The following is a 25,842-nucleotide window of genomic DNA, read 5'->3' as shown; positions in this document are numbered from 1 at the left end:
TAATTTTTGAACCTTTGGTGGTAAGCCCAACACGAGGAGTCCGTGGGCCAAAAAGAGTGGGGATCAGTTGTGCTCCATTCGGTCCGGTTCGACATCAAGTGGATGCGGACTTAAGACTTTTCAATCCCCAAACAAAAAAAAAGAAATTTCTAGCTCTGTCCAAGCTTGTGTCTGAAGTGTGGACGGATTTATGTTCGATATAAATCGCATCCATGTTGTGTTTTGCGAATTATAAAAAGGAGCGTATAACACCTGCGAACCGTTCCGATTACGTTGATGCCAGGGCAGATGCCAGACAGCGTCTGATGAGTTGCCTCTGCCCTAGTACGAAACCGTAAGCAATCTCCGTCTTCGTTTAATTTTTGAACCTTGGTTCGTAAGCCCAAAAAGGGGAGTTCCGTGGAGTGGGGGAAAGTTGTTCTTCATTTGGTCCCGTCTGACATCAAGTGGATGTGGACCTACATAAAAAAAGAATTCACTTACTTTTAATCGGTTTGACTGCATTTTACCTGAAAAATATGAAGAAACACCAAAATTGACTTCCAAAAATAGAATTTCAGCTTTAAAATTTATAATAGGGAATAAGATATGTAATTTCATTGTTCTACTTTGACTTTAAATTTTAAAGAGATCTCGAAAACCCCGGAACGGGTAAAGAGCGCTGCTGATTTTCAGTGTAAACTTGAAAAATAGCGCACACCTAAGTGAAGTTATTGGCCACGCCGCCAATGGGGGCCATAAGATCTGACTAACCGTCGGGACTTGGAAGTGGATCAATGAACATTGAGAACTGAAAGCTCGTATTGTCGCTGCGTATAGGGGTGAACGTGATGCGCTGGAGGTTCAGTATCGCAGAAAATCTCGGGAAGCGAGCATTGTATTTTATCATTACGTTGGTCAGGAAGGCAGAAGCTGTTGCAAATAATAACGATTTGACTATCGTACACCGCATCATGAAAGAGCTTGTAAGTGATCGTAAGTCTTTCGCTTAACCGCTTGGGTTGAGGGTTTTCCTGCCGAACTATCACAACTCATACTAGCTCTGTACGGCTGTTTCTTTCACTTATCCGTAAATCGTGGGGACCTGACATCTTCCCCAATGAGTGGAAGAAAGGTATAATCGTTAAGATCGCGAAAAAAGGTATCAGCCTTGAGTACTACAAAATGGGTATTTGCGTGCTCCTTGCTTTCGCAAAGAACATAGATGAAATTATCCTATAACGCATTAAAGAAAATCTCAAAAACTTGATCGATAGAGAGCGGGATGGGTTGTGCTCTGAATTCTCTTATACAGACGAAATCAACATCTGCGGATCATTTTGGGGTAGAGTTTGAAGGTCAGATTTCTGCCTCACCTACTCTTCGTCGTTTTCAAGAAGGCTTTCGACAACGTGGACAGGAGCATCCCTGCGAAACTGATAGCTATTATCAAAGGGACATATGATGGCGCAAACTGTCAGGTGTTGCATAAAGAAAATCTTCGAGGAATCTGAAGTGCAAAGCGGCAATCGCCAGTTTTGCATTTTGTCATTGTTTTCGGTAGCGTGTTCCATGTTGGCTTCCTTAAAGGACCTATTGTAATTCAATAGACCACGACGTTTTCCTCAAACAACTCGACCGCGCTGATGACATTTGTTTGATCGGTCAGCGAGTCATGGAATTTGGCCAAAAAGCTCTAGATGAGAGTTGTAGAGTTAGTTACAGTGTATGTGCTACCATGAAGAGTGTAAGCGGATGCATGCGTGAGAATCAAAACAATGCTTACCACACGCTACATGCGTTCCACAAGTGTGCTAAAATATGGAAACTAAACCACACTAGTACATTCAGTGTAATCAATTTGTTGCTCTGTATGGTTCTGAGTGTTGGCCGACCATAAAAGACAATGAACGGCATCCTACGGTAATGGAGACGAAGATGTTGCGTTGGATTAGTGGCGTGGCACGTTTTGATCACATCCGAAGCGAATTTCAAGTAACCGCGAGCGATGGCGCGTAGGTGTGGTTGGCTCCTATAGCTCACTAAGGGGTGAAAGGCAAACATATAAGGTGAATGAAATATTGCATATGTCGTAAAGCAGCAAACACTACAACTACACTGCGTTTTTGGACAGGTGTGGATGTAGTGCTCTCATATAAATTAGAATACGAATAAGAACAGCTGATTTTTTACGCCTGGGAATTATGGACACAACAGCGATATCCATAAATCGGCAAAAGAAGCCTTTACCATTGTACGCGCACCTACGTGTTCTTCACGAAGAAGGGCTGACCATTTCTGGCTATAAATTATGTGACCTTCAAATATTATATCACTCCGATGATATTATAAGTTACATTCGGAGAGTTCACTCAGCACACTAGTTATAGCTAGGGTGGAACCCATGGTTCGATTCTTTGTTTTGGCCAGGAATCGATGCAGACATTGAATAGAATATGCCAATGAGTACGAGTCACACCTTGCAGAATATTGATATTGACAGGCACTAATCTTCAGGTAGTTTAGGTAGTTTTAAAAAACATTTCACATTGGCAATGAGAGGCAGAATATTGGGACCCCGCTACCAGTGGTGACCAGAGTAGAAAACCGTTGAATGCCAGAGGCCTTATTAAGACTTTGGTGGGTCAACCAGACTGATCTACAGGAGAAACACAATGACCCTCCTCAGTTTCAATTGTAACTAAACAGAAATTCTGCTCGCATTCTTATCCCCAGGTTGGTGTACCTCAATTTTACAAATTTATTACAATAAATAGTTCTCAATAATGAAAAGAGGAATGAAGACGGCTTTCGTACCTGAGCAGAGGCAACTCATCAGGCGCTTCACCTCTGCCCTGGGAGCAGCGTGACCGAAGCGACTCGCAGCTGTTTTACACTCCCTTTTATAATTCGTAAAACACGACAGAGGTACGAACTATATTCAGCGTAAATCCGTCCATGGATGCGGACTTAGGACTCTTCAATCCCTAAAAGGAGATTGTCTTGATCCGAACCGTTTTCATATAAAAAAATGTTTGAATGAATTTTTGCCCTAAACTAAAAGTATTCATAGTAGTTATATGAAAATCTAATTTTATAATTATTTTTCTTTAGGTCAGCATCTGATTGGAATAAGAGGAGCTTATCCAAAAGAAGTAGTCCAACCTAAATGCGATGAATTGTCAAGAGTTTGTGATATTATAAATGAGAGGCTAGCGCGGCGCTTAGAAATACTATCAAAAAGTCGTGAGCTTATGGAAAGAGTAGAAAAAGTAAGTTAAATCTTTGTTAACACCTATGAGGGGGAGGTACAAGCCTCCATCCAGGGCTATGATTTTTATCAACCCAAAAACGCTGGGAATGATGAGGAAGCTTGGGACAGCTTATGTGGGTTCACAGGTGCGCATCTTCACATAGGAGCATATGTTTTTATCCCTAGACGGTCTGTTAACACGTGGTCATAAGCACCAGTCTGCATATTTCATAATACTACAGACTAATATGGAAACAATCTTCGTAAGGTCTGCGTAAATACGTCTGTGCATCCCCGTAAATCGCTATAAGCCACCCTCCGTTCTCAGCGTTTTTTGTGCACCTTGAGTCTTCAGTGGTTTCTCTTGTTTATAGTTTTCTTGATTAGCACTAAGAATATGCACAAAACTAACTAAACAAAATACTTTACAGGCTAACAAATGGTGTGCCAAAGGTATTGAGTTATTAGCGTCGCAACGAATTGAGAAGTGTTCAGTATCTGGCGAAATTGCTGAACAAAGTCTTCAGGAAATACAACAGTTTATCTCATCAGCTTCGGAGTTCAAATTATCTAGCCCGAGGGAATTTAAAAATGTGTTCCAAGAAAGTACCACGCCAGAAACTAAGGCTTTAGTGACACAGGTAAGATTTCCTAACTTAAAAAATTTTTAAATGAATTGATTGTAAGCTAGCTGTCAAACGCTGTGCAAACACAAAGTGCTGGTAGAGAAGATTTTACTGACAGAAATTTTGAAATTATGACTTCTTCCAGATAATTCTTGAAAGGTATAAAAAGGACCCTAAGGACCCAATCTGTAAAACGTCCTAAAAATTATAATTTTGACCCTTGAAATTGATTTCAAATTTAACTAACATCTTGATCTAGCGAAGTGAAATGAAGTATTTCTTTTCTAATTTTTCCAATAATCCAGGCCCATTCTACTATCCCCGTAAATCGCCTATTCAATGGCTTCCCGCCTACGGTGTTTGTAGGCTTTAGCGAATCTGAGAACATTCTCCAGAGGCAGAGTGTGTGCAGATTCTTCATTGAAGAAACCTTGCCAAGGTGTCTTCGTCTGAGATCTGAGGATGCCGGGCAGCTGCATAAAAAGTACAGGGCCGTCTCCTCCTCCTCCTCACATTGGCTGCACGTAGCCGAAACCACTACCCCCATCTACTGCTTCTTACCCCTACTAGGGCTCTCATTTCCCACTTCTTAAAGGACAACAAAAATGCCGCTCTAGTGGCATTAGGCTCTTGCACAAGGATTTTCGCCTGCCGTCAAGAGTCCAAATTTCTCCACTCGGCTGCGTGATTCCTTTCAATGTCACCCTTCAGAGTAGACTTGACAGTAGATGGTCGGATTCCAAGAGCTGGTTCTGGCCCCATCATTGTGGATCCAGACCCTCGGCGAGCCAGTTTGTCAGCCTCCTCATCACCAGCGATGTTAGAGTTCCCCGGCACCCACATCAGTCGGCCAAGTTTCAGCAGCACCTGATGATAACTCCACACTAACTGGCTTGATATGTCGTTGCCGCATTTGGCAGCTTATTGAGTTAGTCTCTTTTCAGAGACTAACTCTCTTGAGCGCGTCTCCGTGATAATTACTAGCCGATCTTATGCTCTTCTTTAGAGTCTTCTGTGCCTCTTTATAGTGATTCCAGCTAGCGCCTGAATCACACTTCAGAGCACGATTGAGGAGCATCCTTGTCGTTCTCCTCTGTTTTGCCAAATCCGAGTTCTACCATGGTGTTTTACCCTTCTTTGGCATCTTGGGTGGACAGCTTTCTTCGAAAGCTTCTCTCATGCTAGTTGTGATCATCTGGGTTGTCTTTTCAATTCCATCAATGGATTTGATGCGCTTCCCAGGGATCGTGACTCGGGCGCTCAATTCTATTTTATACATCACCCAATCTGTCTTCCACGGATTCCGAAATGGAGTGGGTGGAGGTGGATCCATGCCCATTACGAAATCAATGCGTCTGTGATCCGAGAGTGTGATATCGTTTGATACTCTCCACTCTCCGATCAAAGTCACGATGTCAGGAGATGCCACCGTGATGTTGATGACCTCTCGCCTGACCACGTTGAAGAAAATGGGTTCATTACCCAAATTAAGGATATGCAAATCGGTTCCTACTAGATACTCCAGTAGTCTCGATCCTCTTGCATTGATGTTGGAACTTCCCCAGCATATGTGGTGAGCGTTGACATCACATCCTGCTGTTACCCCCATGCCTCTACTTTTGGCATATTGGATAGCTTTAATGAATGTTCCACTGGGAACGTCTTCTACATCATAGGGGAAATATGCAGAGTACCATAGTATGTCTTTATTTCCCTGTTGACTTTTTATAGTTAGCTTAGCCGATGTGGTGTCGCCATCACATAGGTCATTAACCAAATTAGCCTGGAAGTCTTTCGAGACTACCATGCAGGAGCGGAGTCGATCGCTTCCATTGGCATACAACAGGTCAGCATGTTGAAAGTTTAGGCCACCGACTACCCCACCAACAACCCACTGTTCTTGTATGGGGTATATAAATGTCTTGCAGCTGTTGATCCGACGACTGATAAGTGCAGTCGCCGCTTTACAATGTTGCAAATTTGAAGATGCCGAGGGCTGCACATCCCCTTTAATGGTTTCAGGAGTCGACACTTGTTACGTGGCGGTCCCTAGCCTGTAGTAGAGCCGGCAGCCCGATTTTTCCCGAACTTTCTTAACATCGGGTTAGGGAACGCCGATAGTGAGAAAACTTTCCGGCCTATCGGTTCTCTCTCCTGTTTTGCTGCCTAGCAGCAACCAAGTGGAAGTGTTGAGGATGTTCTGCACATCAAGTTGGTCCAGAACCCCAGCACCATTCCGCTCTTATTGTGGAAGCCATAGATAGCACTTTTTTTAACGATGGTAGCTCAGAGACTCAGGTTCTCCATCGATGAGTTTAGGGTTGCCCCTATACTCGGGGTTGGCTCGTCACGATCGAGGTTTAATTGTGTTTGCTTAACAAGTTTATGTTTTTGTTTTTTTTTTATATTTGGCTGCCATGGTCTCAGTTTTATCGGGGAAAGTAGGTCGATATCGGCAGAGCCCCTTTTTGCCGAGACAAGGCTAGTTGAAACTGGGGTCGCCTGGTACCCAGAGTTCACCGTTTACGGCCACATCTTAACCCCTGTGACCATTCAACCCTCGGCACGGTAGTTACATCTTGGCTTGGGGCTTTGATTACCGCTTAGCTTCAGGTGTCATCTCCCGTTTCCTGGAGGATATTCTTTACTGAGTTGCCTCACCACGATAAGGTAGGTAATCGTCGAGGGAGAAAAAAGCGATGATAATAAAAAGTAATTTGTTTTTCTCTTTGAGTGCTATCACTTGTCATCATCATCAACGGCGCAACAACCGATATCCGGTCTAGGCCTGCCTTAATAAGGAACTCCAGACATACCGGTTTTGCGCCGAGGTCCACCAATTCGATATCCCTAAAAGCTGCCTGGCGTCCTGACCTACGCCATCGCTCCATCTTAGGCAGGGTCTGCCTCGTCTTCTTTTTCTACCATAGATATTGCCCTTATAGACTTTCCGGGCTGGATCATTCTCATCCATACGGATTAAGTGGCCTGCCCACCGTAACCTATTGAGCCGGATTTTATCCACAACCGGACGGTCATGGTATCGCTCATAAATTTCGTCGTTATGTAGGCTACGGAATCGTCCATCCTCATGTAGGAGGCCAAAAATTCTTCGGAGGATTCTTCTCTCGAACGCGGCCAAGAGTTCGCAATTCTTCTGCTAAGAACCCAAGTCTCCGAGGAATACATGAGGACTGACAAGATTATTGTCTTGTACAGTAAGAGCTTTGACCCTATGGTGAGACGTTTCGAGCGGAACAGTTTTTGTAAGCTGAAATAGGCTCTGTTGGCTGACAACAATCGTGCGCGGATTTCCTCATCGTAACTGTTATCGGTTGTGATTTTCGACCCTAGATAGGAGAAATTATCAACGGTCTCAAAGTTGTATTCTCCTATCCTTATTCTTCCTGTTTGACCAGTGCGCTTTGATGTTGTCGGTTGGTTAGTTTTCGATGCTGACGTTGCCACCATATATTTTGTCTTGCCTTCATTGATGTGCAGCCCAAGATCTCGCACCGCCTGCTCGATCTGGATGAAGGCAGTTTGTACGTCTCGGGTGGTTTTTCCCATGATGTCGATATCGTCAGCTTAGGCCAATAGTTGGGTGGACTTAAAGAGGATCGTACCTCTTGCATTTACCTCAGCATCACGGATCACTTTCTCGAGGGCCAAGTTAAAGAGGACGCATGATAGGGCATCCCCTTGTCGTAGACCGTTGTTGATGTCGAATGGTCTTGAGAGTGATCCTGCTGCTTTTATCTGGCCTCGCATACTGGTCAGGGTCAACTTAGTCAGTCTTATTAATTTCGTCGGGATACCGAATTCTCTCATGGCCGTGTACAGTTTGACCCTGGCTATGCTATCATAGGCGGCTTTAAAGTTGATGAGTAGATGGTGCAACTGTTGTCCATATTCCAACAGTTTTTCCGTCGCTTGCCGCAGAGAGAAAATGTGATCTGTTGCTGATTTGCCTGGAGTGAAGCCTCTTTGGTATGGGCCAATGATGTTCTGGGCGTATGGGGCTATCCGGCCCAGCAAGATAGTGGAGAATATCTTATAGATGGTACTCAGCAACGTGATACCTCTATAATTGCTGCAATGTGTGATATCTCCCTTTTTATGTATGAGACAGATAATCCTCGTTGCCAATCGTCAGGCATTGATTCGCTGTCCCATACCAAACTTCCGAGCTTGGTGTACTTTTCGAGTTCACTGACTTTTTGGTTTTCCCAAGGTTTCTTCTTCCGTCTGTAAAGTCGCTTCTCCGCTCGACAGAGTTCGTAGTAAGTCTCTGCGCGTGCCCGCGTTCTTTGGGAATGCAACATTACTCTCTATTCTTCCGTTCCGTTGCTAGTTTACATTCATCGTCAAACCAGCCGTTCCGACTCTTTTTGCGGCTGGGGCCAAGTATGTTTGTGGCCGTATTTATGATAACGTTCTTCAGGTGATTGTGAAGATCATTTGTTGATACTTCATCTCCAGGATCTTTGTTGACTGCGGTTATTGCGGCATCCATTTCTCTCTTATAGGTGTCGCAGAGGGTTGTGTTGTGGATAGCTTCAGTGTTAATTCTCACCTAATTGTCAGAGGAGATTCTTGATGGTGTTGTTATTCGAGCTCGGACAGCCATGCCTACGAGATGGTGATCCAAGTCTATATTGGCCCCCCTATATGTTCTGACATTCATTAAGGCTGAGAGGTGTCGGCGTTCGATCAACACGTGGTCTATTTCGTTGAAAGTGGTTTCGTCTGGAGAGGCCCATGTCTGTTTGTGGACCGCTTTTCGCGCAAACCAGGCACTTTCAGCAACCACGCTACTTGGCTGTTAAAATTCCCAAGTATGATTTTGATATCATATCTGGGACAGGCTTCGAGGGTTCGTTCTACTGCCTCGTAGAAGGTATCCTTCTCCAACTCTGCAGTCTGCTCTGTAAGGGCGTGAACGTTAATGAGGCTTATATTTCTAAATTTGCCTCACAAGCGCAGAGTGCATAGCCGTTCGCTTATGTCTTCAAAGCTGATAACAGCAGGTGTCATTTTTTGGTTCATTATTATTAAGAAACCTATTCCGAGCACATGGTTTACTGGATGGCCACTATAATATATGGTATGGTGACTCTTCTCCAGGAAACCGGTCCCTGCCCAAAGCATCTCCTGTAACGCTGTTATATCAGCCCTATATTGGGACAGGGTATCGGCTAGCTACTCAGCACCTTCATCTCTGTACAGGGAGCGCACGTTCGATGAGAAAATGCGCAAATCATTAATCCATTGTCATTGTCGAGTTCGTCGTTTTGAAATCCATCCTGTCCGAGGCTCCTTCCGTGGCTTCGCAACATCGGTTTTCCGTGTAGGGTTGTCAGCCCTTCTCCGTCTGCAGTTTTTCATGAAGAAAGAGCTCTCAGCGATCACCACGTGGAAGTGGAAATAGGGTTTGGTAGTAGAGCTGTTGGTGTTGGTTCAGTATGCGTTTCCCATGTTTTATGCTTCATCGTGGGTGCCAATCCACGTTTCGCCCTGGGACGTATGCTACCCTTTGACTGTCAGTGATTATTACTCTAGACAATCTATTTGCTATATATTTCGCTTCGGGGATTCTGTTTCTTTACCATATCCGTCTATATTTATTCCTTTTTGAAATAAGACATTTAGTGTGATTGTCGCTGTAATCTGACTGATGAGACTCTATGACAATTGTCGGCGTGAAGCGGTTGATAGCCCATTCGAGTTTTTTGGACAATTTTCAACATTTTCTTTAGAGTAGTTTCGGAATGTGCCTGTCCCCTTTGCTTTCTGAGCGCTTCTTGTCCAGGATCTTATATTTTATTTCATATGTTTTTCAAATTGAGAGAATATTAAATTTTTATTACGTGAGTTCCAGTGTCATTAAGTTATTCGGTGGATATAAGGTCGAGGTGATAAAACACCCCATATGTTATTTAGCAAAAATAGAAGATGAATTGAAGTTTATCCAAAAAGCGATGATAGTAAACATAATTTGTTTTTCTCTTTGAGTGCTATCACTTCTCATGGATAAGACTTATCTGAGCCTTCAATGGAAGTAGCGTCTTATCGGTGCCCAAAAATATTTTTTCTCTTATCCGTTGTTTGACTTGCAAATCAGAATTCCAAACCCAAACAGTATAAAGTCGTCATGCTAAAATATTTCCACTTCAGTATTCGAGAGAAGAATGTCGCAATTATTTACATATAGATACAAAAGCAATGTAAAAACTTTTCCAAAGTATGCAGATATCATCTTTGCGATTCTTCTCGCGCCTGCCCATATGTGACTAGGTTCAACGGCTACAGAAGATGATCTTACATTGCGTATACGTACTTTCTCATGTTACATGTTAACGATACGGTCGTCACTCTGCTGAAAGACACACGATAATGGTCACAAGCCTCATAGTTCAGTGCAAAAAGATAGTGAAAGTTGTCATCTTCAAAACACGATCTGCAGCTATCGACAACTTCCACTATCCACCGTATCGGATAATCATCTGAAGATGCAAAAAGAAATAAAAATTCGCATCACTACTTATGACATGAGGAAACCTTATACTCACTATAGTATACAACCTATCCGACGTTTTTATTGTAGTACAACTTATTCTAGGCTCCAACGATGGACAGTTGAAAGATGAGTGATTTTTCATTACAAAACTAACATCATCAGATAGCCTTTTCCAGAAGAGAGTTGGCTACAGGTTTCCCAGTTGACGAACCTGCCAATCATTCCGCCGAGGAAATGCGATCGGTAGTTATTGACTTTTAGAGAACAAGGTGAAGAAATTTAATTTACGTATCTATCGGATATCATTCAATGCAATTTAATTACAATCCTATCACGCTGCTAACTAACCGTTGCATGTATGACTAGCAGCAATCCATCATGCTGATTTTCAATGTTGGTGTAATGCAACAGCCACCGACAGTGGAATTCATGTAGCTGGAAAGGAAACTTAAAGAAGCGCCAACTTTCACACTATCCATTACTTAAATATTTCAAATAGTTGAAAAAATAGCCAATTCTCGCAGATAAAAGTACAAGAAAGATGATTTCAAGAGAATTGCGCAACTACCATAAATTGCGTGTGCATCTTTTTCTGAAATTAACTTTTCCAGCAAATTATTTTAACATTTTACAAAGAGTTCAAGGTAACACAAAAACCTAGAAATTTTCTCAAACGTTTTTATTATTTACTGTTATTACTGGTATATTGTTTGCAGAAGAAAGTAACAATTGTCTGATGGTTGTCTTTAAAAGGTTGTGCATCGAGTTACTTGCGCACTGGTACCTGTGCAAATCTATACTTTCAAGCGAACGTTCAAGAACATGTTAATAACCATACGAAAAAAAACTATGCGAATACCAGTCATTGTTCTTCAGAAAATGTTTAAAATGAGACGAACAACTGGTTATCGCGATGTTTAATTGTGTTTATGATCTTGTTTCTCATGCTGCGTATTACCTACGCTTGAATTTGATACGAAATATGAGAAGTTAAGTTGAGCATGTTTGTTTTTTATAGGAGGACCCTGATATAGTGTACTTGAGCTTGAAGGCTATGTGAAATGCGGCGACATTGTTTTACCTGATCAGCTATCAAATCAACAGCAGAACTTGTAAAATTGTGGGCTTTATCTAGTTGACTATTTGAAAAGATACATATATCTGTTGGTCGAGTCTTCGGAATGACTTTAATCTTATCAAATAGGACAGAGAGAAGGAGAAACCCATATATAAAAGCGCTTTTGTGACATATAACCGTCAAACTTACTAAAGTTATTTCATTATCTGTCTGTCTTTGCGTTCCCGTCCGTTCTAATATAGATTACCGATTTCAACATTTTTCCTACAGCGTTTAAGAGATATAGGAACCTATAGGAGGATGGCTCGGCTAGTGGATTACTGGTCTTAGATAGCAGCACCAGCCCCTGCCACTTCTCAACGAACATGTCCCGTCCCGATTTCACCGAGAACTTAAGGGCCTTACTCTGTCCATACCTAGGGCTTTATAGTCATTTATTCTACTACTACACGTATTGTCACCGCATCCAAAGGCTTCCGCAAACCGACAGTGCACTCTTCTTGTTGGAAGAATAGCGCCTGCATAATTTTCATCAAGAGAATGCTGCACGTTATTTGGGCGGGTGAACGGCCGCAGCAATTCTATAGGGACCCCTACGGGTTAATGCTCGCCAGCTTAAGCCTGCTGTGCGCTTCCTTATAGGCGTGCTCTTGATCCATAATTAAAGAATTATTGTCTGGTAGTCGCTATAGGTAAAGTCCTCGCTAACTTGCCGAGATATATTTGGTGTCAAAAGTAAGATCTACAATTGCACTAGAACTCCGTTTCCAATAGGCGTTTATTTCTCCTTTGCTGGCCAGTATTATAGCTAATTGAGTAGAGACTTGTAATAAACTGCGCTCCTTGCGCTAATCTGTCTGCTCCCCCGCTCGAGAGTCACGTATTTAAGTCAATGACAATCACTTTTGCATCTCGCCCCTTTGCATCGTGATCAAGGTTATCTAATAAGCCCGCAGATTCTGAGAATGTGGATGAACGGATCTATGCGTGCCTTCGTGAAGTATCCAAACATGAAGCATTTGAAAAATATTTTTTTAATGAGATTTGTTCTCTTAGATGGCGAACAATGCGTCCAATTCCATTTTTTACTGTAGCCAACAACTTCTGCATTGATTCCACTGGTAGTTGCATTGTGGCCGTTTGAGTACCCTCATAGGCTTTTTTCAGACTCTCGATACATTTTTCTCCAAATTCCTCCAACTTAGATTGTTGTTTCAAGGCGGTTGTTTCTTTGAATGATACATCATCAAGATCTTGCACTGTATATAGCTCTTATGTACCGCGACATACTCCCCAAGTGAGTTGGTAGCTAAATTACGAAAGCTCAATTATGAGATCGGCTTTCTGGATCCTTCGGATATTGCTGACATTTCTGCATAGGTCTGTTAGGTCGGGGTCAGCTTTGACCTTTTTGAGTATCCTTGCTGGAGATGATTATTACCTATTTTCTTTCACTATCTTGGTCCAACCACCGTTTTCATCATCTTTGGATTTCTTTTGATTAGCCGAATAGGCGCACATGTTTTCCCCTTTCTGGAGTTTTACTTTCGTTTTTGGAAATGACAGTTTTGTGGAGAATAAAACCTTATTAAAATCACACGCGTTTTTTCAGAAACGATTACACTTATTGGGACGAAATTTGGTTGGAAGTTTGGAACTTCAAAACTCCACACATGCGGTGAATTACGTTGCTACAAGTTGAATTTAAGGGGGTCCCCATACACCTCAAAAAGAGGTGCAATTTTTTTCCACCAAATGTAGCCAAGCAAAAAATCTCGAGTACTATATTCATCATCATCATCAACGAGGCAACAACGGGTGTCTTTGTGATCGACGTATCAACGAACGTCTCAAATCTAAAATTTACCGCAATGTCGTCCGTCCAGCCGCTCTCTATGGTTCTGACTATTGGCCGACTATAAAAGACAATGAACGGCGTCTTGCGGTAATGGAGACGAAGATCTCGCCGTTGGACTAGTGGCGTCACACGTTTAGATCACATCCGAAATGAGGATATCCGCGATCGTTATGGGGCTGCACCGATCGTGGAGAGAGACGTCTTCGATGGTATGGTCACACAATTCGTGCCAACGAGAATTCACTTGCCAAGATTGAACATCGAAGTCGATGGTAAACGACTAAAAGGCAGACCTAAACAACGGTGGCTTGCTAGGCTAGATGGGGATTTGAAAGCCTCAAGATTGCACCCAGATCAGGCATTCGATAGAGCCGAATGACGAAACCGATCACGACGAGCCGACCCCGCTTGTGAACCGGGCAAAGGCTGAAGAAAAAGAAGAAGAAGAATCTTTTGAATTGAAGTCGCTGTCGCCCAATAAAATACCATTTTATCATTTTATCAATTTCCTATTCATCACCATCAACGGCGCAACAATCGGTATCCGATCTAGGCCTGCCTTAATAAAGATTTCCAGACACCCCGGTTTTGCGCCGAGGTCCACCAATGCAATATCCTTAAAAGCTGTCTGGCGTCCTAACTTACGCCACTGCTCCATCTCAGGCAGGGTCTGCATCGTGTTCTTTTTCTATCATAGATATTGCCCTTATAGACTTTTCGAGCTGTATCAACTTCATCCATACAGATTAAGTGACCCGCCCACCGCAGCCTGTTGAGTCGCATTTTATCCACAACCAGACGGTCATGCTATCGCTCATAAACTTCGTGGTTATGTAGGCTACGGAATCAGTCCGTCGTCATGTAGGGGGTCAAAAATTCTTCGGAGGATTTTTCTCTCGAACGCGGTCAAGAGTTCGCAATTTGCTAAGAATCCAGGTTTCCGAGGAATACATAAGGATTGACTGGATCATAGTCTTGTACAGTAAGAGCTTGACCCTATGGTGAGACGTTTCGAGCGAAATAGTTTTTGTAAGCTGAAATAGGATCTGCTGGCTGCCAACAACTGTGCGCCGATTTCATTGTCATAGTTGTTATCGGTCATGATTTTCGACCTTAGATAGGAGAAATTTTCAACGGTCTCAAAGTTGCAGTCTCCTATCTTCATTGTTTTGTTTGACCAGTGCGATTCGATGTTGTTTGCTGTTTCGGTTTTGGCGCTGACGTTGCCAACATGTACTTCGTCTTGCCTTCATGAATATGCAGCCCAGGATGCCTGCTCACTCTAGATGAAGGTAGGCTGTACATTTCGGGTTGTTCTTCCCATGATGTCAATATCGTCAACATAGGCCTCTCGCATTTACATCGGTTCCGTTGTTGATGTGGAATGGCCTCGAGAGTGATCCTATTGCTTTTATCTGGTCTCGCACGTTGGTTAGGATCAGCCTGGTCAGTCCTATCAATTTCATTGGGATATCGAATGATTTTAATATCATACTTGGGACAGGCTTCGAAGGTCCGCTCAACTGCCTCGTTGAAGGTATCCTACAACTCTGCAGTCTCCTCTGTAGGGGCGTCAACGCTTATGAGGCTTATATTTCTAAATTTACTTCACAAACGCAGAGTGCATAGCCTTTCGCTTATATTTTCAAAGCCGATAACAGGAGGTTTCATTTTTTGGCTGGCTAAGAAACATATGGTTCACTGGATGGCCGCTATAAGACATGGTTTCCTGGAGAAGAGCCACTACTTCTTCTTCCAGCGGATCTCTTAGAACGCTATTACATCAGCCTTATATTGGGACAGGGTATCGGCTAGCTCAGCACCTTTCGGTCTGTACAGGGAGGGCACGTTCCATGAGAAAATACACAAATCGTTATTCCGTTGCCGTTGCCGAGTTCGTTGTTTTGAAATCCATCCTATCCGAGTTTCCTTCCGTGGTTTCGTAACTTGGGTTTTCTATGTAGGGTTGCCAGTCCTACCCAATACCCAACCTAGAGGATCAGTTGGCACACTTTGTCCCGCTTTTAGGCGCGGGACACTCACCTTCATCCTTCTCCTTCTGCAGTTTTTCACGAAGAAAGAACTCCCAGCGATCACCACCTGGAGGAAATAGGGTTTGGTAGTAGGGGTTTGGTAGTACAGCTGTCCGTGTTGGTTCAGAAGGCATTTCACAGGTTTTATGCTCCATCATGCGTACCAATCCACGTTTCGCCCTGGGACATATACTACAATTTGACCGCCTATTTGTTGTTTGTAATTGGTTGCCTGGTGACATGGATTCGTGTACACAGAACTGCTATAGAAACACGACAGAATGCATTAGCATGCGCAAAACGCACTGTGATCTTGACTTGGCCTCAAATTGGATCATTCATTTTTTATCCTGTTTTTTTTCGAATTTCACCTTCTGTGTATAGTCTTCTTGCTCCTTGACTAACATTGCAATCCCCTATCTTAATGTCATTTGAGGTTAATGAATCACATGTTCCTTCTAGGATGTCATAAAATTTTTGTTACTTGGCAAAATACAAAATACAAATTTAAGTGGATCGCACACATTCGTTCATTTATTGGTTTGAAGTCCATAACAAGGGGCTTAAGTGTGTTATCCATTAACTCCAAATTAATTGCCTCCGTTGCTTCTTAGAACGCAAAAATATTGATGCTATATCCCAAAATTACGCACAGTAATTCTCGAAGTCAGGAAAATTTTGTTATGCGTTCGTTGATTTGTGGAAATATAGCGTTTCACGCTCGGTACTGGTGTTGCTGGAAATATTCGGTATGCATCGCGGAAAGGTGATAGGATTTATCAAGGAATATTCCTTGCTTCTAATCTAAATCAAAACAGCTATAGGCTTCAGTAGAATATATTTAACCTAAAATTTTACTGTATGTTTAGCCAAGGCTTCAAAACGGAGGGTTTCGGCCGTTGTAATCGATACCCGTGTCGCGTTTTTGAATTATTATTATCAGTGGTGAAGAGAGACAGTGTCTGATGATTTTTCCTGTCCCCTGGCAAACGAAAGCATAAGCAAATTTGTTTGAAAAGTTGGTTATTCGCCCAAAAAAGGGTGGTCCATACGCTAGAAGGAAGCACTAAGTACCTCCTCAAAATTAGTGCCGTTCGAAATCACGTTAATGGCGGAGTCAGGCCCAATTTATTCCTAAACAGCTTGGTAAATGAACAAGAGTGAACGTTCCCTTTTGGAATAGGGACCAACTTACTGATAAATATGCTGGTGGACTGTCAATGCAAGGTACTTAACCAGGTCCAATGCATCGAATGCGTTCGTTATTTAGTTGAGTTTATCCTCTTATTCCGCGGGGGTATCGATCTTCTGCTATTTTCACTATACATTTAGGTCCTCTAGAGATTGACTCAATTCGATTTAGATGGAAATATGGAAGGATAGATGGAGCTATATTATTGGGACGACCATTTCGGTTGTCGAAATTTTTGACAATACTCCTTCTTCTATACTTCTATACTTTCACCTTCACATTTTTAAAAAACAATTTTTAAATAAATTTTTTCCTTCGCAGGTGTTACAACGGATCGATGATGTGTCTCTTATGTGTGATAAACGAATAGCCAGCCTTAAAAAACTAACCCTCAAACCACCGCGACCAGTTCAAACAGTCACACCTGAGCCTGCGGTTCCACTCCAACCTCCTGGAGGCGCACCACATCTTCTGCGACGTCGTACTCACAGTAAGGTAAGTACCGCACTTTCTAATGATTCTGTTCTAACCATATATCAGTTTCACGTTGCGCCAATTTATAACCCATAAAGATTGGTCTATAGAGAATTGATTTGATGGTCCAACTAAAATTATTAATCAATCGCACGTGAACCTGTTCTAAAACTGAATAGTATCCAAGCCAAATTCAATAATCGCCGAATAATCAAGTAACAATTCCGTAATTCAACCGAAATATCTCTCATGGATGTACTTAATTCTGTGGAGGAAAGTTCATCTGAAATTGGTTATCTATTCTGGTATATACCATTCGAAGTTAATTGATTTCCTGGCAGGTGATCCCATTGATTTGTGCTTAATCATTGCTTCATTTTCCAAGACAAAGAAATTAAGAATCTCTAAATGAATTCTCTGGCATTGGTCTATGTGAAAGTATTACATATAGTGTTCCAGAGTTAATTGAATAAATCCGGGAATAGTAAGTACGTTAAATTATAATTTAGAATGCCGTTACCGATCGCATATGTGGTGGTTTTGGAGGCGTGGAAAGCATCTCCACATATATTCAGTGAATATACATAGGTAAAAGCAGCATCTTTCAATTATATGTTGGCTTATTTTGTCCATGTTGTGCTCTAGAAAATGTAGAAATTATGGCGTATTATAAACTTTTTCGCAAACTCAGATATCTTATCTTGCATTGGAATGGATCTAATTGAGGTAAAGAAAGTTTCTCATATTTACGCTGCAAACTACCGAAAATTGATCGGAGGCGATACCGCTGAATTTTAAATTTAGCCGCAAATTGGAACTTCGATTATCCACTTTCGAACATCTAACGCCTTTTTGCCTAATTACAACGCAGATCAATATCATCGCCGGCGAACCAATGGTGTCCGGTCTAGACCTGCCTCAATAAAGAAGTCGACATATCCACCACATATATGGTTTCGTCGATTCTTGCTCCCGGGTACACTTCGGCGTTGTGGTCGCACTTATTGGTTTCCCAATTTCGCGACAAGCCGGTATAGTGTCTCGAAATTCTACTCCTACTCTTTTAGGAAGAACAGAGTAGACACTACTTACTGCACCGCGTGCTTTGTTGAGAGCGAGCGATATTCTTTGGTGTAAACCATGCCTCGGCGCCAATTTCCGCCTCCGCTCTGTATGCGGCGAACGGCGGGCAGCTAAAAACAACATACTCCGCATCTTCCGGAATCATCACGCATGTCGGGCAATACGGGGAGTCGTCACTCCCGAAACGATAAAGGTATGTACGGTACCCTCCGTGTCCGCTTAGGAATTGAGTTAGGTGTTAACTAACCTCACCGTGCCTTCGCTTGATCCATTTAGAGATATCTAGAATAGTCCTGTGTGTCCAGCGTCCTTTAAGTGAATCATCCTATCTTTTTTGCCATTCCAAAATAGATTAATTTCGTACCAATTGCCGATGAAAGGTATAGGACTCACCGATTACATATGATGGGTCATAGAGGCGTCGACCCTCGTTCGCCAATATGTCGATGGAGATCATGCCTGCTATGACAAAAGCTGCTTCATCTGAAGTTGCACGGTAAGCGCATGCCGTTCGCAACGCACTCAATCGGTATGGGGCTGCGATTTTTCTTTTGTTTGCTTCTACCTTCAAAGATGGTGCCCAAACTGGAGCTGCATAAACCAAGATGGAGCTAACAACTCTCGAGTTCAGGAGCCTGCCTAGGACCACCTATATTTGGTAACATTCTTGCCAACAATGTAGCCACTCCGGAAGCCTTGGTTGCTAAATTTTCAAGATGGGATTGATTTTCAGTCTTTGGTCAACAATGACTCCTAGGTATTTAAACATTGGCTGGGACTATATGATGTGTTCACCAATCCTGATCGTTATCGACGTCTGCTTCCTTCGTTTAGTAATCAAGACTATTTCGGTTTTATGCTCCGCCAGTGTCAGACCAGCTTCCTCTAGCCAAAACCTGATTTCAAAAATTGCCCCATTTGTGAATACCTCGATCTCATCAATATCTTGTGCCACGATGATTACTCCGAAATCGTTTGCGAAACCAATGACTGTCACTCCTTTGGGTAGTTGTAACTTTGAAATTCAGTCATACACGTCGTAAATGTTTCAGCGAACCACCTTGGAATTGTTTCGACGGCCAATGCCAGTGCTTTATTCGGAATGTCGTCTAAACCTGGGGCTTTATTTTCGGCAATCTTCTTCGCGGCTTCCAATCTTCTTTCGTGGTTACCTCGAGAATTTCACCGGGATCTATCTGGACAGTGGGTAGGTTCGTGCTAATGATATCCCGCAGCAAATCAGGGTTGGTGATCGGCGATGAGCGCTTTCCCTTGATTGTTGCCATAACTGCCTTGTATGCCTGTAAAGCTACCGCAGGCTCCTGCCATACGGTTATGTGGGACTCTTACCCACTAAAACCACCTCCTTCTCCTTCCACTCTCCCCGCGAAATTCCCATTTGGTATTACGTTGCGGGGCTGGATCAGAATTTACTCTGCGCTCCCGTTAATATTTGTGTTTCTCTCGCGTTCATTCTTTCGGATGACTTCTTCCTGCCTAAACTTCTTTCCGATGCCTGCAATTACCTTTTCGACTTCGGTCCATATCCCTTTTGATTTTACCATAAGTTCCATTATATTTTCGGGTGTAAAGTGCTCCCCGGTTGTAGTTTCTAATGTAGCCTTTTGGGCTTCGAATCTGGGGCAATGAAAAAAGACGTGTTCTGCGTCCTCTGCAATATATGGCGAATCATCATGCCCAAATCGATACAGATATGCTCGATAGCCTTCGTGTCCGCTCAAGAATTGAGTTAGGTCGAATCCTACTTCGCCGTGGGGTCGCTCGATCCATTTTCGGATATCCCATATGATTTTGTGAGTCCAGCGGCTTTTTTCTGACTCGTCCCACTTCTCTTGCCATTCCGTGACAGTTTAAGTTTGTGCGAGCTGTCGCCGACGGGCAGGAGATTCTCCGGTGAAATTTGGTGGAAAGATGGAAACTGTGAACGCACACGCATACAGTGAGTTACATCCTTTTATGTCGAATTTAAGGGGGAGCCTCTAAACGTGCAAAACGAGGGTTAAATTTTTTTTTCATCAAATGTGGGATATCAAGTGAAAGGCTTCGATTAGTACTTTCCGAATCCGGTTTTGGTTTTGACATTTGTTAGAAAGGGGGTGCGGGGGGTTGAAAGTCATCATTTCTTTAACGGACCCATTTTCAGAAACTAGAAAACATCAGGAGGATTCCGCTGTATGGCGCCTAGGCTCCGAAAAAGCCTACACACCGATATCTGTTGAAATAAAGGTAATAATAGTACTTTACTATAATTGGCAGGAAAACCCCCCTTAAGTTTATGTTTGACTAAGGGAATGAGGCAATGTTGGCTACATAGAGCATCATCCTACCAAATTTGGTCAAAATCGCACTATTACTAACAAAGCTATAATAGGTCAAAACTGTCGCTTCTTTGCAAATTCAAGACTTTGAATGTCAACATCACTTGAAAGTGGATATTTTCACATAATATTATATATGCATATATTACGTGTTACGTACTAATGAGGCAAATGCACACTTAAATCTCTTCATAAAAGAAATACACAAAACCTTTCATCCCTGAAACATCTAGCTCCCGGTTTCCTGAATTGTTTCTCAATGGTAACCATCTTCGTCACTTTCCAAATGCTGGGAAAATAACCATTGTTAATGCAGTTGTTGAGGAAGACTTCATTGATGTCCTAGGGAAGTTTTTGATGACAATATTTGCTATGTCACTTGGCCCGGTCGATTTTTTACCGTTAAGGTTTTTGGTGATTGCTGCGAGTTGTGTTAAGCTTAACAAAGTTTTTAGGTCCGTTGGCTTACAAGATGGGTTGGAGGCGGAGAAGGTAGTCAATTTAGTTGAGTGTTCATGAAGAAAGCCTTTGATTATCGAATCTACAATCGAAGTGGCAAAATGACAAAGTTTCTGGCTCTGGTCCTGCCTGTCAACCTATTTATGTGTCCAAACGTGTTTGGTCCGGGCCCTACATCTGGTAGCGTGCGAGTGAGTTCCTTGTTGCGGAATTATCCAACCATTTGACGGATTAGTGTGTTTAGGCAGTTAATCCGAGGAATAACTACCTTATATTCGGTGGTTTTTGTGTTGGCCATTTTTATGGAAGTCGCATTTGAGATTTCTGGGCCAAAACTGCCTGACTTTCAAATGTTTCATTATTTCGTACGGCCGTTTATTAAACTGAATCTCATTGACCTTCAGGACCTTTGTGTTTCTGCGTGTAGCAGAGTTGATGGCATCAGTAGCCAAACTGAAGGCCTCATAAATATCTTTGTCCGTTCGATTTTGTGAGACTGTGAGTTTTTCCAGGTTCAGCTGTGGTGCTATTTCTGAACTGAAGTTATCCCACTTCGTGTGGACGATGGATCTAACTTTGGTGTGTTCTTCTTCTTGGATATGAGAGGCGAAGGAAAGTTTGAACTCAACTGCAAAGTGGTCGGATATGCCTAGTAACCATTTGCACGCTAACACCTGTCATGTGAGTCTGTCTTCTGTAGACATCAGGAAATAGTCAAGTATGGATTGATTTTCAGGTCTTGTTGGTGTGTCGTGCAAGCGTTTAATGGGTCCTGGTTGTGGATCAATTTTTCGAAAATTACCCCATTTAGGCCTTTTGTAAAATCGCCCCAGGAAGTGTACCTCGAGTTGAAGTCACCACCAAAAGTGAGGTACTTAGATGTAAACTGGAGATTGCTCAAGATTTCTAAGTCTTGGCCCAGTTGCTATGGTGGTGAATTGCATTTGATTTAAACTGCAGCTATTAAGGTGCGTCTATTGTCGGCGGTTTTAATTAGAGCCGCTGCCATGGGACAGGTTTTCAGCTTTTCGAAGAAAATTCCTCGAATTCATAGTCTTTTCTGACTAAAAGGGCAGTATCGTAGTTGGTGTCGTTTTGGATAATATTATATCCGATAAAATTTATATTGTGTCTGCTTTTTAATCTTGTCGCTTTCAGAGAGTCTATCACGTTGGGCGTGTGAGACCAAGGACGCAGAGTTAAATGTGATAATACTTAACTCTATAAATTCATGATAAGTTGAATAGCAACGAATTGTCGCTGTTCGTTTGTTTGGTCCGAAGCAAGAGTTTCGGCCACATTTTTGAAAGCCTTGCGGAGCTTGAGGGGCTGCAAACCTAGGAAGAGTATTCCTCGCTGCTTGGGCGGAAGATACGTTTTGTTGAGCCAAGCTTTGTGACATCTGTGTCACCGCCTGCTTGGCTCTCATTGTATGGGCATTCTTTTTTGCTCTGTCAGTAGTCATTAAGAGCCCCATTTGTGACTTAAACGGGAGTGTTGGGTTCTAGCTATGAAAAAGCTTATCTGCTCGCGTGACTAGATTCGACACGCTTTTGACCTTCAACTGTGATTTCTCTTCATTGAGCTCTCGCATTATGTTATCCGGGTCTCTCTCTGTGGAGACTGAGGACTGAGTTGTGGCGTGTAGCTCCTTTTCTTTTATGAGATTGAAGATCGTCGCATGATCTTCAATGCTCTAAGCAAATATGAGGGTCTTATCAGCCCTCGTGTTCTTTAGGGTTTCTTTCGGTATCCGTAGAAACTGGGGTACATTAATTTTGTACTTAGTGATCGCCGGAATTTTTTCTTTTCTTGAGCGGGCAGTTTGGGGTGAGGGTGCTTGTGAGTTTGCCGGAGGGGCACTTTCGTGGCTAACACTAACCTTAGGTTTTTGAGTCCTTTTCTTCTTGCGCTGCACAAAGTTGAATTTGTCGCCGTCCAAGCACATTTCACTTTCTCCTTGGAGTTGTTGTTGTTCTTGTTGGTGCTCCTGTTATTCCTGGTATTGCTGAAGTTGTTATTGTTGTTACTGTTCCGTTGTAACTATTAGCATTTTCCCTTCGGGTGATGCCAATCGTAGCTTTGATTCGCTTCGAGAACTCGGACCGAACTGGATTTCTGGAGTTCGATTCCCTCTTGATTTCTATGCAGATTGTCGGATGGTCGCTGGGAGTAGAATTTTCACCTAAATTCTAAGAGTTTCTGCTTGGCAATGTAGAGTATGCCAGGTCCTTTATATATCCTATGCCTTTCTCTCGTTTCTCGTAGCAGTTTAATCATTGGTCCCTGAAGTCTGATAAGATCGAATTTCTCCTCGGCTTTCTGAAACTCCTCTTTTGCACTCTGCAGTCTTTAGTCTCATTATTTAATAGATACGGCGGTGGTAATAAATTAAATTAGATAAATATACTCCGTACACAAGCCTGGTAGAGAATTTGCTGCAACAGCTCATGCGTGAATATATGCATACATAAATATGAAATTTCCATAATTCATATTTATTTTTCAGAACGTATATTCTTATTTAAAATAAAATTTCATTAAAATATCTAAAATCTTGATTCGCAGGAGTATGAAATTTATACTAAAGCATTTCTAGCCGGTCCACAAAATTTCATGGCTTCATTTGAATTTGACTTCATCCATAATTTTCCCTAACAAATCTGTTTTTACCGTTGTGACGTTTCTATTTCTCCAAAATTATGATAATATCGTTGTTCAAGAATAATGAAGAAATATATTTTCTCCGAATGGGATGCTACTGCTATACGCGTATGAAGCGAAGTACGTTAGATACTTTCTTCAATTTTCCATCAAGCTACTAATAACAGTAGGCTGCAGTGAATCTCCCAATTCGAAAACATTTCTTCGGCTACATTCTGATGACCAAAGAAGCATAAGGTCATAATTATAAGATTCACACATGGCTTGCCTTGACCAGACGCTTCTTCATATGTAGATACTATAAGTATACTAAATAAGATACGCGCATGCATGTGACCTAACTTTCTGCATCGGTGAGCAATTAAGCTAACCAAGATTCAGTTTGTGAATATTTATTGAATCGAAATATGCAAAGCTCATGAAACTAATTGGAGCTGGTTCTTCACAATAAGATTTTGATGAAATCTGACTGAACTAGAACGCTAGCAACATGGAATTGATCTTCTTCAACTCATAATTAATGAAAATGGGATAAAGTAATCACGTTTAATTGCTTATGATAGGTCTAGAGACTCGTGCGGGACTGCAACAACTTTTCTGCAGCCATGAAAATTGATAATAACTCAAATTTTGCATTAATAGCATTTATTATAAAATATCTAGTTCCTGTTCAGTGATCGCGCCCGATCAGTGAATTCAAAATCGATGAGCAAAAAGAAATTACATATTGCATATGCCTATTCGATTGAATGGCGTGAAATGAGTAATAGTAACAATGATGAAGATGAATCTATCGATGAACAATGGTTTTACGAAATCCATTTTTTTTTAAGAATAATTTCTCTCCCAATGGGTAACCATCTGTATGTGCATCGTTTTGTTTCCATTCAGTTATAACTGGTCGGAATATGTTATAATATGTAAACTATTTACTAATGTTAATATATGTACATATCTGTGCATCTACTCATAACAAAATGATGAATTTCTTGGACCTGGTTTCAGTGTCAAATTACCACCACGGCCATTCACTTTTGAGAAAATTACTAACCAAAAGGAAGCCAACTTCGCCAAGCATCCATTATTAATCTTAATGACGTTAACTACCCATACCCAGCAAATTAATCAACACTCAAACGAAAGAAAATAGTAATCCAGCAGCTTGAAGATTGAGAGAGAATAGCATAATCGAACAAGGAAAAATCCCGGCGGATTGCATTTTCGTTTGGTGCTATCATTCAGACTTCAGCTATTCATATCCTTCAGTCCTTTCTTGGGTCTAAGGGTTTAGATGTCTCATTTTTGTGGTCCTAGAAGTAGCTGAAAATTTTTTTTATAGAGGTGGAAAGCATCGAAAGCCACAATGTGGGACTTTAACCCACTAAAACCACTTTTCCTCACCCGCCCCATGGAACTATCTAGAGATATTACATCGTTGTGCGTGTTAAAGCCCTACCGGTTTACTTCTACGGTGAGAATTGGTCCCTCCTTGCCACTTTTTCATAACCGCTCTAACCTTCGAAGCTCCTCCTGAATACAGCTTATGGTACCAATAACTGCATTCCACACTTCTTGGGATTCGAGCATTTGCGGAATGATCGTCTCCGCTTATAAGGGTCTTGTCAAGAGAAGTTGAAGCTGTACCCTCTCATTTGCGAATTTCGGACATACGAAGAATATGTCCTCGTATTCATTTGTACACTCAGGACAGAAGGGAAAATCGTCATGACCAAAACGATGTAAACACCTACGGTATGCACCATGCCTAGTTAGAAACTGGGTAGTGATAGCGGACATCTGGATATTTAGAATCATCATATGCGTCTACCTCCCCTTGTGAGAATTATCCCAACGTTCCTGCCACACCCTGTTTGTGCGCGCTTTCTCTTCTCGTTGTCGATCTTCGGCGTTATGGTCCTTGCTTGCTTTCCAATTGTATAGTGCTCGCAACTCCTCAGCAAAAATATCAATGGGCAACGTTCCCGCGATTGCGGAAGCTACTTCGTCTGACATTGTTCGGAAAGCGTTAGCGACTCTTAACGCTCTCAGGCGAAATACTGAAGATAATTTTCTCTTATACTCCTGAACATTAAGGGCTTTGTCCAAACTGGTGCTCTTTCAGTTTACGGCTGCTGACTAGTACAGCCTCAGTTTTGTGTTCCGCCAACTCTAATCCATGTGATACCAACCAATCCTTGATCAGCCTAACCGATGTCTCACATGCCTAGATAATATCCTCCAGGTGTCTGTCTATTACAACAATTGCGATGTCGTCTGCATAGCC

The 25,842-nt window shown here is 42.2% G+C and overlaps 1 protein-coding gene across 6 annotated transcripts in view; it reads left to right on the top strand.

The window, feature by feature from the left end:
• The window catches only part of LOC119647714 (guanine nucleotide exchange factor DBS), a 302,166-nt gene that overhangs the window by 126,558 nt on the left and 149,766 nt on the right, over window positions 1-25,842 (top strand). For all 6 annotated transcript variants that reach the window (XM_038048815.1, XM_038048844.1, XM_038048825.1 and 3 more), the window contains exons 11-13: window positions 3,094-3,251; window positions 3,664-3,873; window positions 16,861-17,034. In XM_038048815.1, the coding sequence (XP_037904743.1) occupies window positions 3,094-3,251; window positions 3,664-3,873; window positions 16,861-17,034 (542 nt within the window). The remainder of the gene's footprint in view (window positions 1-3,093; window positions 3,252-3,663; window positions 3,874-16,860; window positions 17,035-25,842) is intronic.

Source organism: Hermetia illucens, chromosome 1 (assembly GCF_905115235.1).
Source record: "Hermetia illucens chromosome 1, iHerIll2.2.curated.20191125, whole genome shotgun sequence".
In the NCBI taxonomy this organism is placed as follows: domain Eukaryota; kingdom Metazoa; phylum Arthropoda; class Insecta; order Diptera; family Stratiomyidae; genus Hermetia; species Hermetia illucens.
This window is presented reverse-complemented; position numbering and strand designations above follow the sequence as displayed.